The 16,838-nt window shown below is 46.1% G+C and overlaps 2 protein-coding genes across 2 annotated transcripts; both read left to right on the top strand.

The window, feature by feature from the left end:
* Nucleotides 1–2,862: 2,862 nt before the first annotated feature.
* Nucleotides 2,863–10,262, top strand: LOC103183515 (E3 ubiquitin-protein ligase TRIM8-like). Its single transcript, XM_042342670.1, has 7 exons — nt 2,863–3,476; nt 3,902–3,997; nt 4,444–4,677; nt 5,033–5,055; nt 6,412–6,581; nt 8,247–8,327; nt 9,180–10,262. The coding sequence occupies exons 1-7, from the start codon at nt 2,913–2,915 to the stop codon at nt 9,674–9,676; spliced, it is 1,665 nt and encodes a 554-aa protein (XP_042198604.1). The 5' UTR covers nt 2,863–2,912; the 3' UTR covers nt 9,677–10,262.
* An 810-nt stretch (nt 10,263–11,072) lies between these two features.
* LOC103183574 (E3 ubiquitin-protein ligase TRIM11) lies at nt 11,073–16,436 on the top strand. The gene is made up of 7 exons (XM_042342847.1): nt 11,073–11,681; nt 12,605–12,700; nt 13,172–13,405; nt 13,910–13,932; nt 14,788–14,883; nt 15,338–15,420; nt 15,882–16,436. The coding sequence occupies exons 1-7, from the start codon at nt 11,115–11,117 to the stop codon at nt 16,424–16,426; spliced, it is 1,644 nt and encodes a 547-aa protein (XP_042198781.1). The 5' UTR covers nt 11,073–11,114; the 3' UTR covers nt 16,427–16,436.
* The last annotated feature ends 402 nt before the right edge of the window (nt 16,437–16,838 follow it).

Here is a 16,838-nt window from a genome sequence, read left to right as displayed (position 1 = left end):
GTGAGCCAATAGTGGAGATTTTGTTGCCCATTGCTTTAACAACAACAACTCCCATGATGGATGGATAAACTTTCCTCGAGTACTTGAAGAGACCAGACAAGAGTTTTCTGAAGCACTGTTCAATATGAGGCGGTCAGTGAACACTGGGATAGTCCAAAAGACTGGAAGCAAGTAAATGTGGTTTCAGTGTTTGACCGAGGTAACAGAGCTAAATAAACAAAACCAACATAACTTCAGCAGAGCATATATACATACGGTTGCATAGAATGATAACAGTATGGAAACAGGCCATTCGGCCCAACTAGTTTGTGTTGGTATGTATACTTCGTAGTAGCTCCCACCTCTCCTATTCCCTTCACTTTTACTTCTGTTTCCTTTCTCCTGTACACATTAAGTTTTTTCTTAAATACAATTGTTCAAACTGCAGCTTCTGGCAGTGAATTCCACACACTGACCAGCCTCTGTATGAAGAAGTTCCTCCTAAGCTTTCTATTACATAGATCTACTGTTGAATGGGGCATCCTTCCAACGTGAAAGGCACTATACAAATGTAATTTGTTCTATTATATTTATGCCCTCTAGTTTTGGGGGGAACCAGTAGATGTGTATTTGGATTTCCAGAAGGCATTCGACAAGATGCCACATTAGTCTGTTGCAGAAGATCAGAGTCCATGGAATTAAACACAATATATTAGCATGGATTGGAGAGTGGCTAACAGGAAGAAAACAGAGAGTAGGGATAAATGGGTCCTTCTCAGATTGGCAGGATGTAGCGAGTGGAGTGCCACAAGAATCAGTGCTTGGGCCTCAATCATTTACAATCTTTATCAACAATTTAGATGAGGAAATAGAACTATCTAAATTGGCAGACGATACGGAGTGTAAGCTGTGAGAATGACTCACAAAGAATGCAAAGGGAAATAGACAGGCTAGGTGAGTGGGCAAGAAGGTGGCAGATGGAATTTAACGTGGGGAAGGTGAAGTTATTCCCCTAGTTAGTAAAAGTAGAAAAACGGATTATTTTCTAGAGGGGGAGAGACTAGGTAGTGTTAAGTGTTCGGAGGGATTTGGGTGTCCTTGTACACCAGTCACAAAAAGTTAGTATGTAGGTACAGCAAGCAACTAGGAAGGCTAATGCCATGTTGGCGTTCTTTGCAAAAGGGTTGAGAGTACAAGAGTAGGGAAGTCTTGCTGCAGTTGTATAAGGCCTTGGTGAGACTGCACCTGGAATATTGTGTGCAGTTTTGGTCTCCTTATTTAAGGAAGGACATACTCGCCTTAGAGGGGGTACAGCATAGATTCACTAGGTTGGTTCCTGGGATGTGGGAGTTGACCTATGAGGATAGGTTGAGTAAACTAGGCCTATATTCTCCACAATATAGAAGAATTACAGGTGATTTTATAGAAACCTATAAGATTCTTAAGGGTCTTGACAGGGTAGATGCTGTGAGACTTTCCCTCGGTTGGAGAAACTAAAACTAGGGGTCATAATCTCAAGATTAAGGGGTCAGCCTTTTCAAACTGAGTTGAGGAAACATTTCTTCACTCAGAGGGTAGTGAATTTGTGGAATTCTCTACCCGAGAAGGCTGTGGATGCTCAGTCCTTAAACATATTCAAGACTGAGGTTGATAGATTTCTAAAGGATAGAGGGATTAAGGGATATGGGGATAGGGTGGGTTAATGGAAGTAGGTTAGAAGATCAGCCATGATCTTATTAAATAGTGGGGCAGGCTTGAGGGGCCAAATGGCCTACTCCTACGCCTTATGGTCTTATGGACTTGCCAACAAATGGAAACGACCTGTCTATGTTGATATCAACATCGAGTTTATCAAATCCTTTTGTACAAACACCTCTATGGGGTCTTCTAATTGTCTCAACCCTTAGTGCAGTCTTTCTTGATAACTGTATACACACACCTATGGTAACATCCTTGTAAATCTACGCTGTACTCCCTCTATTGCTATCTTTCCTATAATTTAGTGACCAGAACTGTACACAGTTCTTTACATGTTTGTTGTCCAACTAAGGCTTTATATAAATTACTTCCAGCAGATCTTGTCTAACAAACATGGAGTTTTCTGAGGAGATGACATTTCTCATTGACGGAGGTAAGGAATTTCCGGCTTGGCATAGCGTACTGAATACAGCTAAGTGTAGGTTAAGGAAAATATACAGTCAATTCACTTTACAATATATTCTGTGAAACTCTTTGAGACATCTTGAAGACGTCATAAGGACGTCATATGTCAAATGCAAGGATTACTATTATATGATGATATGTATTTAAGGTAATGGGAAAAAAATGGATATTCCTTGTGCTCGTTAACACAAGGAATACAATATAATTTATATTTAATGACATCTCAAAGTGCTTTACACTGCTGGCTGGGCCCGCGCTGGGGGTGTGAATTGTGTTAAGGAATACCGCAAATTTTACCCCATGGTTTCCACAAGCGCTAATTATCCTTGGAATACCTCACTCTGGTGGCCTTTGTTACGTGGATAATTTTTCTCACCAATGTTTTGCTCGTAAATTGGTTACAGTATAGCCAGTGAAAATTTACAGTTTGATTGATTGAACTAATAATGGTGGCTCAGCTCCCCAGCAGACAGAAGTCAATACATAAATTCTAATCTAACTGGATCCAAATCAAGGGTGTGTTAGTAAACTTCTTTGTCAATCCAAAAACTCATTAATCCACACACCTTGTCCCATTCCCAGTGTCCTCTTGTGTCTCCAGCCCTTCTTCTTATTGTTAATTGTCAATTTGTTCTTGAAGGAGAATCCAACATAAATAAACCTTTCTATTTGCTCTTCCTTTGGGAAACTCCCAGTTACCCACAATGAACCTGTTGCTCCCTTTTGGCTGCAACACTTTTAGTTTCGTTTCCTGATCTCACAGCTGGATCATGGCGGCTGCTTTATCTCTGGGAAACCTAGAGGCAGAGTTAACTTGCGCTGTTTGCCTCGGCATTTACACGGACCCTGTGGTGCTGGAGTGCAAACACAGCTTCTGTCGAGCCTGTATCGAGGAGTTCTGGAGTGGGGCTGCCCCAGGCACTTACTCCTGCCCGGAGTGCAGAGCAGAGACCAGCGAGAGGCCTGGTCTGGAGAAGAATTTCAAGCTGGCGAGTATAGTGCAGAAATACCTGGCTCTGCAGAGCTCTCAGGATGCTGTTCTCTGTAACTACTGCACCGAATCTCCGCTCCCGGCCATCAAAACCTGCCTGAAGTGTGAAGCCTCCCTGTGTCCCATTCACCTCAAGCACCACAGGGAGAACTCTGTGTTCAAAAGCCACAGCCTCACACAGGTCACCAGTGACCTGTCCCTGTGGAAGTGCCCAGAGCACCAGGAGCCACTTAAGATTTACTGTAAAGATGATAAAGTCTGTATCTGTAGTCTCTGTGCCTTAATAGGGAAGCACAAGAACCACAACTGTAGCAGCATCAGCGAGGGAGAGAAGGAACTGAGGGTAAGTGTTTGTTAATTGTCAGCCTGGCTCAGTTGGTAGCATTTTAACCTGTGAGTCAGAGTGGGGGATTTTGAAAAGCAAATGGAATTCCAGGTTTTATATTGAAGAGACACATTGCAACAAATGGCTCTAGGTGTCCTGTGATTCCTCACTCAGAGAGTAGTGAATTTATGGAATTCTCTACTCCAAAGGGCTGTAGATGCTCAGTCCTTGAACATATTCAAGATTGAGATTGATAGATTTCTTGTGGATAAAGGGATAAGGGGATAAGGCGGGTAGGTGGAATTAGAATAGATCAGCTATGATCTTATTGAATGGCAGGGCAGGCTAGAGGAGCTGAATGGCCTTCTCCTACTCCTAATTCTTATGTTCTTGTATCTGCCTGCCTGTGATGTGAGTCGCTTCTCTCTCTCTTTCCATTTCAGGATCATTTACAAAGTCAGCTGAAGAGTATTGGGAGCAATACTGAGGATGTTCAAGCAGCTCTGAACCTTCTTCAGAAAGAGAAACAGAACACACAGGTAGGAGCCGTCACACGGCAGCTGGAGGGTTCAGTAATGCCTTCCACACACAACTCATCACGCACACTATTGTGTGCAATTGGCTGCCCACAAAATATACAGGCATTTCACCCACAAAATATACAGTCCACTCACTTTACAGTATATTCTGTGAAGCGCTTTGAGATGTTGCGAAGACGTGATAAGGCGCTGTGTTAAATGCAAGGATTATTATTGTTATTTATTATTAAAGCACAGTTCATTCACTTACAAAATACAGTCACTACACTTTTAAGTAAATCCTGTGCTTTGAAACATTGTCACAATGTGAAAGGCGCTACATCAAATACAAGGATTATTATTATTATTCACTATAAAATAATAAGAATTCAACTTGAAACTGGGATAACTATACATTGTCTGGGATGTTGTGTGTTGTGTCATCAATTTTCTCTAATTTCCTTTAGAATGAGTTCCAGGAGACCAAACACAAAGTGAAAGAGAAATACAAGTTACTGAAGAAAGGCGTTGAAGAAGAGGAGAGGGACGTTCTCGAGCGTCTGGAGGATGCAGAGAAACGTGTAACTACAGAGACCAACACAAAGATCTTACAGCTGGAGAATCAACTGAAGGAAATTGAAACTTCTTCGGCTGCTTTGACCAGTGTTTTGAAGCAGAATGAAGAGCTTGTGTTTATACAGGTAATGCTTTTCCTGTCTACACCCCAGGCTCTAGCCCAGCTCCCTTTGCTACATCAGCACGAAGTTCAGTGCAAAGTAGACAAGACTGTAACACAAATGGAATTCTAAGATTACATAGAGGCAGAGTGCATACAAGAGGACAAGGTGGTATTGTTACATTAGTAGAAGACATTGGTTAGACTATGTTTACACAGAGAGTTGTTAGAATGGGGAACACAGTACTTCACAATAGATGACTTTTGATGTTGGATAGGATTTTAAAAGTAAGTGTATAATTAATGGTAAAGTGTACACAAAGGAGCTGGGAAATACTGACTCTTTTACTTACATTTATTTTCTATCTATTTTATTGCAGGAGTTTAATTCCATGCCAGACAGGTAAGAGGAATGAGTTTAATCCAATATCATAGAGATTGTTAGCTGTATGAGACCTAGCATTAACCTGTTGTGCACAAAGAATCACTCACTACCAATGTCATTCTGGCTCAGTTGGCAGCACTCTGGCTTTCTAATCTAATCCGAATTCGGCCCAGGGAATGATTTTGGCCGGCTTGAGAACCATTTCCAAATTCGGATTGTCTGTTCCCTCTACTCTCTACCACGAACCGTCCTCTCATTACAGTGGCTCACAGTGGAAATAATATCTGTTTGTTGCTGCAGTGTGAGTTCCAGAAAGTCCCTCTTGAGCCGAGGGGAAGGAAAGCCAGTGTCCTTACCAAATGCTTCCTGCCTCTGCCAGTTAATGAGCCACGCAGGTGTTGGGAAGCATCCATTCCCGCTGCCAGATGGTGCACCTTCCCATCGTGAATGGCTGCTTGCCAGATAGTGAGTTCTCAGTCCCTTCAAACGAGATCCACCCGGGGCTCCCCTTGATCTTGCATGATCATCCACCTGCTAAATAGTGGGAGCTAAGACGGGGTTTTCTGCACCCTCCCTAGCCGAAGCCACAGTTGAAGAGGAAGTTGAAGAGGAAGGTCTTTAGACGGGACTTGAAGGAGGCAAGAGAGGGGGTGAGGCGGAGGGATTGCGGGACAGAGTTCCTGAGTGTGGGGGCAGAGATGCTGAATGACTGACCACCAATGGGGCATCTGCTGCAGGTCGGTGTCTGCCGAGTGGAGGGAGCAGACAGGCTGATATGGGGTTAGAGGGTCGCAGAGGTAGGGGGTGAGCAAGGGGGGGAGGGCTTTGAAGGTGAGAACAAAGGTTTTGAATTTGATTCTCTGAGGGATGGGGAGCCAGTGAAGCCGGACAAAGATGAGAGTGATCTGTTTACCTAGCAGTAGGTTTCCCCCCCCTCCCGTTCCACACATACACACACACCAGAAGTTTCCCCACAGAAAGCTTTCTCTTTCCCCAGTGAGAAACTCTTCTAGAGCGTACATTTCCCTTCCCCACCCTATCTCTGTGACCTCCCAACCCGGCCATTCCCTTTGCCCAACAAACACCAGCTTGCTTCATGCCACCCCCCCACATCTGCACCACCATCGCCATTTTGCCCCCGCTTCTCCTCTGGATCTGCATTCCCGGATTCTCCATTCTCTGACTCACTCGCTCCTTCCCCGCGCCTCTATCGAGGCCTTGGAACAGCCTCCCGACGTGAAGGGAGCTTTATAAATGCAATGTGTTGTTGTTTCACTCTGAGACTCAGTAACATGAAATGACCAGGAAAGTGAGATCTCATTGGAGCCAACATGCAGCTCAGATCTCATTGTCTGCTTTTGTGTCATTATTTAGAATGAAGGACTTGTCTCAACTATTCATTCCACTGGAAAACATGTCTGATGTGGATAAAGCAATTCAGCAAAACCTGAAAGTCTGGGTTCAGAAGCTGGATTCTGTGCCTTCCAAAACGTACAGAAATTTTCTGAGCGATGCAAGCCACCGAAGTTTTCTGGTCATCATGTGTAAGTAGCTGCACATAGTGTGATTTACCCAATGTATTGCTATGTTGTAATAGTCTTGTAATCTGTATACTGTCTTTCATTGCTGGAGCCTGTGCATGGTACAAAGCACGGTGTGGAGTCCGGTAGTGTAGTGGTTAGCAGTCGCCTCACAAGCAAGAAGACCCGGGTTCAGTTCTCAGGCATGGCGAAACCTTAGGCAAGTTTCCTTACTCCACACACGTCTGTTTACTTGCAGTAAGTAGGAACGCAGTTATTTGTCGATTGGTGGATCGCTTTCAGGATAATATACCCTCAAAAAAAAGTTGGCCATGATTTGCAGAATGTTGGAATTGAGTCAACCCTCTGTAAGTGGTCTCGGTACACACAATCAAAAAGGAAGGTCTTTAGGCAGGATTTGAAGGTGGGCAGGGAGGGGGCAAGGCGGAGGGATTGAGAGAGTTTGACGTTTCGGTACGTCGTGGCTATCGATGATGGAACGGAAGGCATGAGGGGCAAATAGGAGGCCGGAGCAAGCCAAGCGGAGGCAGCGGGTGGTGGAGTGGGGAGCAAGCAAGCCCGATAGGTAGGGAGGTTTCAGCTGCGTCAGTTGCGAGGTATGGACAGAGGCAGACATGTGGCGGAGGTGGAAAGAAGTGGTGCTGGTCAGGGAACGGATGTGGGGTAGAAAGGAAAGCTGGGGATCGAAACTGATGCCTAAGTTGCTCACGCGTTTGGGAAGTCTGAAGGAAAGCCCAGGGAGGTTGAGGAGTTCAGGATAGAAGACATTGATGGGACCCAAAGAGTATGACTCCTGTCTTGCTGACAATCAGCTGCAGGAAATTTGTGATCATCCAGGCCTTGATGCAAGTCGAACAAGCTGACAGGACATCAGCAGACTGGGAATCACAGCTGAGGAGAAGAAGTAGATTTGGGTGTTATCCGCATACAGTAGAAGTTGACCCCATATCTGCGGATGACATCGTCGAGCGGCAGCATCCACGATCGTTGACATTGTCGTCTTGTCTCAACAATTCATTACATCTCTGATGTAAGTGAAACATTTCAACGAAAGCTAGCAGCCTGGGCTCGGACACTGAATTCTGTACCTTGTGATCTGAGGAATGCAAACCACCGAGGTTTTCTGGTTATGTGTAAGTAGCTGCACATATGGCTGTGTGCTCAATTTATTAATAATAATAATCCTTGCATTTGATATAGCGCCTTATCACATCTTCGAGACGTTTCAAAGCTCATCAGAGATTATATTGTAAAGTGAATTGACTGTATATTTTGCGGCCGAAATGCGGCAGACAATTGTGCACAGCAGTGTTCCACAAACAATCGTGGATTGAGTGACCAATTTTTTTTTTTTTTGAAAGTATTATTTCAATACGCCAATCTACTAAGAACCGGGTTACTGCTAGGTAAACAGAGGTGTGAGGAGTAAGGAAACGTGCCGAATGTTTCGAGCTGCCAGAAATCAAACCCAGGTCTCTTGCTTGTGAGGCGAGTGCTCTAACCAGTGAGTTACAGGACTCTGTATAATGCTATGTTATAAAGTCGTGGGGTCTGTATAATGTATCTCGTTCCTGGAATAACAGCTATTAGCAGCGAATATGTGAGTGATACCACTTTAAACCATTTAATGTGAGTGACAGTAACTCACGTTTCTCTCTGCATTCACAGATGGACAGACTCCGGGTTCAAACATAAGATCCTCCTTCCCCAACCAGACTCCTTGCAACTATCGTGGAACAAGACAGCAATGTGTGTTCAGGCACTCACCCCGGCACTCGCCCCCCCCACCCCGGCACTCGCCCCCCCCACCCCGGCACTCGCCACCCCCCACCCCGGCACTCGCCACCCCCCACCCCGGCACTCGCCACCCCCCACCCCGGCACTCGCCCCCCCACCCCGGCACTCGCCACCCCCACCCCGGCACTCGCCACCCCCACCCCGGCACTCGCCCCCCCACCCCGGCACTCGCCCCCCCACCCCGGCACTCGCCCCCCCCACCCGGCACTCGCCGCCCCCCCCACCCCGGCACTCGCCACCCCCCACCCCGGCACTCGCCACCCCCCACCCCGGCACTCGCCACCCCCCACCCCGGCACTCGCCACCCCCCACCCCGGCACTCGCCACCCCCCACCCCGGCACTCGCCACCCCCCACCCCGGCACTCGCCACCCCCCACCCCGGCACTCGCCACCCCCCACCCCGGCACTCGCCACCCCCCACCCCGGCACTCGCCACCCCCCACCCCGGCACTCGCCACCCCCACCCCGGCACTCGCCACCCCCACCCCGGCACTCGCCACCCCCCACCCCGGCACTCGCCACCCCCCACCCCGGCACTCGCCACCCCCCACCCCGGCACTCGCCACCCCCCACCCCGGCACTCGCCACCCCCCACCCCGGCACTCGCCACCCCCCACCCCGGCACTCGCCACCCCCCACCCCGGCACTCGCCACCCCCCACCCCACCCCAGCACACGCCCCCACCCCCCGGCACTCAGGTTGTCACGGAGAGCTATTTCTTTTAGTGGATTTTGCGGAAAAATTGCTGGCACAAATTTTCTATTGACCCAAGCAATAACTCACGTTTCTCTTTGCATTCACAGATGGACAGAACCCTTACGGACTGCAGAGTATGGGTTGGCAGCAATATATGTGCTGTCAAGGAGTGAGCTGCGGCCGCTCCTACTGGGAAGTGCAGATTGATATAACGCCTAGGGGAAACGTTGGGTACAGGGCTGATGTACTCACACAATGGGGGGTTGGAGTCTGTTTCCAGACTCCAGGTGCCAGATGTACTGAGTGGTCAATTACAGGTTACGGGCCAGTGGAAGATAAGAGGTCGTGGATTTTGCACTTTTCATCCGGGTCACTCACAGCTCAGCACAATGGTGAAAAACCTAATCTAATGGTTGCAATCCCCTCCAAAGTGGGGGTGTTTGTGGATTTTGAGGCTGGAATCATCTCATTCTACAGTGTGTCAGGCAACAACCTGACCCTGTTACACACCTTCCAAGAGCAGAGATTCCTTGAGCCCCTCTACCCGGCTCTGTGGGTTTATGATTGTGACGTGACTCTGACTTATTGTTATCTGATGCAGTGATTACACATCCTCGCAGGTTCCCACTCACAAATTTTCTGTGCTTTTCTCTTTCCCTTTTGTCCCCGACTTGATCTCTCTCGGGTGTCTCTCACTCATGAACAGCTTGTGAGGCCTGGATACACCGATCACACAACGTGTATCCAAACCAAACTTGAGAATTCCATTTGTCCCACCTAAACGTGGAAATTCCAGAGATAGATTATTGCAATGGAATACGTGCTCTCTCCCTAGAGGGATGCACCCTGTTTACCGAATCCCAGAGAGTGTTAAGTAGGCAGTTTGTTAAGAACCAAGGTGTTTGAGGACTGTGGACCTACTTGGCCTCAGGAACTGGGTTACCTAGACCTCCACAGAGGATTGATTTGATTCCGACATTCTGTTTCCAAGCACCACACCTTGGAGTCAGCCCAGCTCTCATCTCCAGAGGATAGTATATTTCTGCAATACTTTATTTGTTTCTGATATTTTTGTATCTTTCATTGTGAATCCTTTGTAATTTCAGCATTTTCTTGAATGTAATGAAGCAATTGTCTTGCTTTTGTTTCTCTTTCAGCTTAAAATACAAATTCACGTGTTTATATCCAAACTTTTGCCCTTGTCCTTTTTACTTGTTCGCCATGTACAGCTGGGCATTTTGAAATGTCGCAAGGCTAGTGGGAGAGGCTAGTGTGAAGCGCTTTGAGACATCTCGAAGATATGATAAGGCGCTATATCAAATGCAAGGATTATTATTATTTTCTGACATGCAAATGGGAAGCTGAGGGAGTGTTCGACATTAGAGTGCCTGTGCGAGCAGTCCTGAAAGATATTCTCTCGTAGACAACTGATTTCTGGGGAGCAATTGCATCTGGGTCAAGATTATTCTATTTCTGTGGCATTTTAGAGCGTCCAGAATTTGGCAACCTCTTAAATACACCCGTGATTTTGTATAGGCCTCCCCCTCAAGCATCCCCCGCCCCCCCCACCCCCACCTCCCGCTCCCCCCAAGCTTATTTTAAGAACTGCAGAAAATTGACCGATTTCAAAAATGTGCCAAATTCTGACCGCTCACCTATAGAGACAACTCACCTGATTCAAAGTGACTGCATCTGATCTGATCTCATCACCTCTCTTCTGAGCTTGAGTTCCCTGCTCCCTGGTTGTAGATTCTCGCCCAGGTTAAACCATGTTAGGGTTCAGTTTCAGTTTATCTGTACAGTTTAGGATCTCGAACACTTCGGTGACATTTCCCCTGAGCCATCTTTTCCATGCGAAAATAACACGTGTTCGCTCTGCTGAGGATTAGTAGTTAACACAGCACAGACGAGCTCTCCCGACAGTGTGTGCCAACACACAAGGGAACCACCAACAGATGTTTTCCTGATGTCACCGACGCCATAAATCACAGGAACACAATTCTGTAACGACTGTTGTCGGCGTCTTGGCTTATTAAAAAAATATGGCAAGTGGTTTAGCACAGGAGTCCTTAGAGGAAGAGTTGACCTGCGCTGTTTGCCTCGGCATTTACACGGACCCTGTGGTGCTGGAGTGCAAACACAGCTTCTGTCGAGCCTGTATCGAGGAGTTCTGGAGTGGGGCTGCCCCAGGTACTTACTCCTGCCCGGAGTGTAGAGCAGAGACCAGCGAGAGGCCTGGTCTGGAGAAGAATTTCAAGCTGGCGAGTATAGTGCAGAAATACCTGGCTCTGCAGAGCTCCCGAGGTGCTGGTGTTCTGTGCAGTTACTGCACCCAAATTGGACTCCTGGCTGTGAAAAGCTGCCTGAAATGTGAAGCCTCCATGTGCCCCAGACACTTGAGACACCACACCCAGAGCGCTGTATTCAGAAGCCACCTTCTCATTGATCCCACTGCAGACGTATCTCTGTGGAAGTGCTCGGAGCATCAGGAGCTGCTCAGGATTTACTGTAAAGACGATCGAGTCTGTATCTGCAGCCTCTGTGCTTTGATAGGAAAACACAAGAATCACAACTGCGGCAGCATCAGCGAGGGAGAGAAGGAGCTGAGGGTAAGTCTGTGTTGTGTCATTCCCATCAGTTGGCCTGTTTAAGGGTTCAGTGTGATCTTTTGGATGCACCCGGGACAAAGATGGGTGAGTTTACTTGCATTAGCCTTTTCACAAGCAGAGATGGTTTGAGAGAAGAAGTCGAGTCACATTGCAGAGACACTGCACTCTTATCACAAGATAAGCTTACTACAAAATGTTACTACATCTTGCCCACAAAACAGTTTATCCTGTGAAGCGCTTTGAGACGTCCCAACGACATGATATGGCTCTATATCAAATGCAAGAATTATTATTATTATGATCTATCTTAGACAAGTGGCTGTTGGCTTCATGTGGAAAAATGTTTAGTTTTCTGAATCAATTCTTTAATTACCACTGACATTTTCTTAAAAAATAATTGGAGCTTGTTTACGTTACTTTGTGAGGGTTTCTTTTCGTGGTGAAATCTGCAGCATTTCACAATCTTGTTGCTGCCCAAATGTGCTGTTCTCTCCGTGGTGAAACGTTTAGCAAAGATAAATTACTGCATGTGGAGTCCCACAGCGTAGTGGTTAGAGCACTAGTCTCGCAAGCGAGAGGACCCGGGTTCGATTCCCAGGCAGGGCGAAACCTTAGGCAAGTTTCCTTACTCCACGCTCCTCTGTTTACCCAGCAGTAAGTAGGAACCCGGGTGTTAGTCGATTGGCGGATCACTTTTCAGGGGGTGAGAATTGGTCTCTCAATCAACAACTGTTTATGGGACACTGCTGTGTGCAACTGGCTGCATCATTTCGCTCACAAAATACACAGTCACTACACTTTTCAGTATATTCTGTGAAGCGCTTGGAGACGTGTCAACGATGTGGTAAGGAGCTAAATCAAATGCAAGGAGTGTTAGTAATGTTATCATTATATAAACCTCTCCTTCAATTAATGTTCCTCAGGATTGTTTACAACATCAGCTGCAGAGTATCAGGAATAACGGTGAGGCTGTTCAATCAGCGCTGAAACATCTCCACAGAGAGAAGCAGAACATGCAGGTAGGAGCCCACGCAGCAGCCGATGTTGAACATTGATAAGAACATAAGAGATTGCTAGGTGAAAGAAGACCAAGATCCAACTAGTTCCCCTTCCACCATCCTGGCAGTCGCTTGATATGTCGTGTCCCAAACTATATATTTTATCCTGAGATTATTTTACTTGCCAACGCAGATTGTAATTGCATTTTCTCATAATTAATATTATAAATGTGTTGATGCTGCCAAAGGCAAAGGGATTTTTGCTTCTTAGTAACAAATAAATAAAAAAAGAAATAATAATAATTTAGTCAGTTGCTCCACGACTGATTGTGGGATATTGATGTGCACAATCGGCTGCCGCGTTCGCCCACAAATATACAGTCAATACACTTTACAATATATTCTGTAAAGCGCTTTGAGACGTATCAAAGATGTGATAAGGTGCTATATCAAATACAGGGATTATTATTAGAACTCTTTTTTGCATCTAAGAGGATGAAAAGAGAAACGCAAATGAAAATTAGAGGCAAATACGAGGCGCTGAGGAAATGCATTGAGAGTGAAGAGAGAAGGGTTCTTCAGTATCTGGAGAGTGAAAAGAGACGTGTAACAGACGACATTGAAACCACAATCTCCGAGCTGGAAAACAGAAAGAAAGATCTTGAAAAGGCTTTGGCTGATCTCAGCGACCTTTTGCAGCAGAATAAAGAGGTTGTCTTTATACAGGTATTGATTTGCCATTCCCTCTTACCTCTACCCACCCAACCCTCCTGATCCCACCCCCTGTTCGGGTCCAAATCTCTGACGGTCCGGCGACTTGGGACGTCCTCCCGATGTGAAATGCGCTATACAAATGTAATCTGTTGTTATTGTTGTTTCGCCTTCCATAAATTCTAATTTTCAATGGCTCGCTTCTCAAACATTTAATACGTATTTTGCCGACAAAATACAGTCAATCTCCTTTACAATATATTCTATGAAGCGCTCTCTGGAACTTTCTTCCCTCCATCTTGCTCTCTCCCCTCCCGGTAGCAAAGCAGGCCTCAAAATGTACCGCTTTGACTGCGTTCGGTCTTCTTTCTCCTCCTCAACCCCTCAGCTCTGGTGTGTAGCCTGAATTGTTAAGTGCTTGGGGATGTCCTCCCGATGTGAATGGTGCTATTATCCGTGTAAATTGCATTGCTGCGTATTATTCTCATTGCCTTTCAATGTGTTTTTCTTTAATTCCAGGGGCTAAATTCAATGGAAGAGAGGTGAGAGGAACATATCGAATATCATTTATTGAAACTTATTGAATGTTGTAACCATACACAAACATAGTGAAGAATGGAGGTTAATTTGAATTTGTATTTTAAAGCTTATCATTTCGTGACTCAGTCTCCTGACAGTGACAATATGTAATTTGCTTCCCTGGAGCTACCCCAGTGATATAATACCCGCTAATTCTCGACTCCCTGTGTGGAACTGTCTGGCTTCTATTTAACGCCTCCCCTCAATGGCGTGGCTCAAAGTTTACTGTGTGGTAATCAAAACCCCAGTTCGCCATGCCACCAACCCATGGTAGAGCACCAGCAAGAAAGAGATTGTAATAGCACCTGATTGCACTGAACCATCGCCAAGCTCGTCACAGGAATTATTGTCGTGCTTTCACTGGTACACAACAACTTGCCTTTATATAATACCCTTCACACAGGTTAGGGTCCTGGAGCGCTATGCAGCAAGGAGGCACGAGACAAATGACCAATTTATCTGAAAAATTGTTGTCCAGGACACCAGGTCAATCACTCCTCATTTCCAATTGTTTCATAGTTAATAAAATTATATTCCCATCCGCCTGAACAGACAAGATAGTAAACATCTCATCTGAAAGGCGGCAACTTGGACTATGCATCTCCTCCACAGTATTGCACTGCGAGTGCCGGCCTTGAGGCGTGAGCTCAAGCCCTGACACTGCGTAATGAATCAACAACTTCTGATCCAAAGACCAGAGACAGAGACGCAGCGCTTGTGATCAACTTACAATTACTCAACCACAAATACCGTCTGCTTTGCAACCACAACAATGCATTGATTTTCATACCCTCTTTATGTTTGATATAATTATCTAGAATCAAGGACGTGTCTGAACCTTTCGTGCCACTGGCTCCTGTCTCGGACGTGAATAAATCTGTTCTGGAGAAGCTGGCGGCCTGGGTTCAGGCTATGTATGTGGCAGCGCCTCAGTCAGACCCCCAAAGGAACTGTCTGGTCACTGTGTGTAAGTACCTACAGACTCGGCTCTGAACCTGGAAAAGGCTCAGCCAGCAATTCCTCCACCCTCAAGCAGAGACTAATTCTGAGTGAAGTGGTCAGACACTTTGCAGCCGGGAGGGTAATTTCTGCCCTAAACTGAGTGAAACTGAGGCATCGGGTGGGTGTTGATGGCCTGTGTGGAAAGGGCATCCTCGACGTGCGATAGTTTACAAAAAGAAACTGAAACCACTCAGTACTCGGCAGGGTGAAACCAGGCGACAGCCTCGGTTTAAAATGTCCCCTCTAAGCGCCTACATGAGCAACTCAGTAGAATTTGGTTAAAAGTGTAACGTTACAACAACAACTTGCATTTCTATAGCCCCCTTCACGCAGGGCAGCGTCTCGTGGTGCTTAATGGTGGCGCAGCCTGACTCCGAGCCAGAGGGAGGGAGGGAGGGAAGAGGTGACCATTAGCTTTCCCTCAGCGCCACAGAAATGGCAACAGACTGGTCAGTTGTAGACGTCAGCCCTGTTTGCACTGAGTTACCTGATCTCAGCCAGGACCGTGGTTTTGGGGTGTCATTTAGCTTCATTGTTCCCGGATTAGGGAGTGGGGGGGAATACAAGTCATGGCTCTCGTACTTTGTCACAGGTCTAGTATCATCCTAGTGAATTTCAAGATGAATTAAAAACTCTTTCCTTTTCCCAGGAATCAATAACTGTGATTTTATCGGAATTCTCCTTTATATTATATTACATATATTTATATCACATTTATATATGAATATAATGTAAAGGATTCTCCCTATTATATTTATATTATATTCCTATAAGTCAATTTCGCTTTACAGTACATTCTGTGAAGCGCTTTAATATTGTGTTTTCTCATATCTCAACGATTCCCTTCTTAGTACGTTTTTTATTTAAACCTTCATATCAAATGCAAGGATTGTTTTTGTTATATTCACAGATGGACAAACACCGACTCTGGATCCTGACACAGCCTTTCCCAACCTGGTCCTGTCTGACAGTAACAGGACTGTGTCAGGATCGAAACGGGAGCATCCGTATCCCCACAGTCCCAAGAGATTCAACTACTGGTGGCAGGTTCTCAGCACTGAGGGCGTGAGCTGCGGCCGCTCTTACTGGGAGGTGGAAGCCGGAGGAGACCGAAGGCGATGGGACATTGGGGTGTGTTATGGGAGCCTGAGCCGCAAGGGTGAGGGAGCAGAGTGTTCACTGGGGCAGAACAAGAAGTCCTGGTGTCTGTACTCGGAGCCAGGTAAGCTCGTAGCCCTGCACAATAATAACACCACCAAACTAGCGGCCGAATCACCCTGCACAGTGGGGGTGTTTGTGGATTTTGAGGCTGGAATCATCTCATTTTACTGTGTGTCAGGTACCGACCTGACCCTGTTACACACCTTCCAGCAACAAACATTCACCGAACCCCTCTACCCGGCACTGGGAGTGGCTGATTTTGCTACATCTCTGTCCCTGCAAGTGCTTAAGTGATGTTTAGTGCTTTATGCATCATACCCTGAATATAATGTGTGGATTGAGTTATGTAACTAGGAACATTGGAAGGCTGTTTGCCTTCTTAAGAGATGATTCATGGTTATTGTGACCTTCAGTGACTGGAACTTTTGAGTCCACTGACTGTATAGTGAAATTTTACTGAACTTTTTTACTTTTTCTTAGTATGTACTGTATTTAAATGCCAAATAAAGATGTTAGAATCATGGTTTATAAGTTGCTGTTTATGCTGTGATATCTACCACCTCAAGAGACTCCTGAAGCCTGGGCAAAATTACACCCAATCTAACAGATACAAGTTGGGGATTCTTACCTTTGTGTATGGAGTTGAACAGGGAGAGAGAAAAAGCATTTGACATCTGGATCATAAGCTGATAGAAGTCCAATGCAG

The sequence above is a fragment of the Callorhinchus milii genome, unplaced genomic scaffold (genome assembly GCF_018977255.1).
Source record: "Callorhinchus milii isolate IMCB2004 unplaced genomic scaffold, IMCB_Cmil_1.0 Scaffold21, whole genome shotgun sequence".
NCBI lineage: Eukaryota > Metazoa > Chordata > Chondrichthyes > Chimaeriformes > Callorhinchidae > Callorhinchus > Callorhinchus milii.
Note: the sequence above shows the minus strand (reverse complement) of the source record. Positions and strands in the feature narration are given on the sequence as shown.

Excerpts from the sequence above, each read along its gene's own strand:
- LOC103183515 (XM_042342670.1), top strand. The coding sequence starts at position 2,913 with ATGGCGGCTGCTTTATCTCTGGGAAACCTAGAGGCAGAGTTAACTTGC. Across the intron at positions 3,477-3,901 it reads AGGGAGAGAAGGAACTGAGG|GATCATTTACAAAGTCAGCT; the intron begins GTAAGTGTTTGT and ends TTTCCATTTCAG. Across the intron at positions 5,056-6,411 it reads TTTAATTCCATGCCAGACAG|AATGAAGGACTTGTCTCAAC; the intron begins GTAAGAGGAATG and ends GTCATTATTTAG.
- LOC103183574 (XM_042342847.1), top strand. The coding sequence starts at position 11,115 with ATGGCAAGTGGTTTAGCACAGGAGTCCTTAGAGGAAGAGTTGACCTGC. Across the intron at positions 11,682-12,604 it reads AGGGAGAGAAGGAGCTGAGG|GATTGTTTACAACATCAGCT; the intron begins GTAAGTCTGTGT and ends AATGTTCCTCAG. Across the intron at positions 13,406-13,909 it reads AAGAGGTTGTCTTTATACAG|GGGCTAAATTCAATGGAAGA; the intron begins GTATTGATTTGC and ends CTTTAATTCCAG.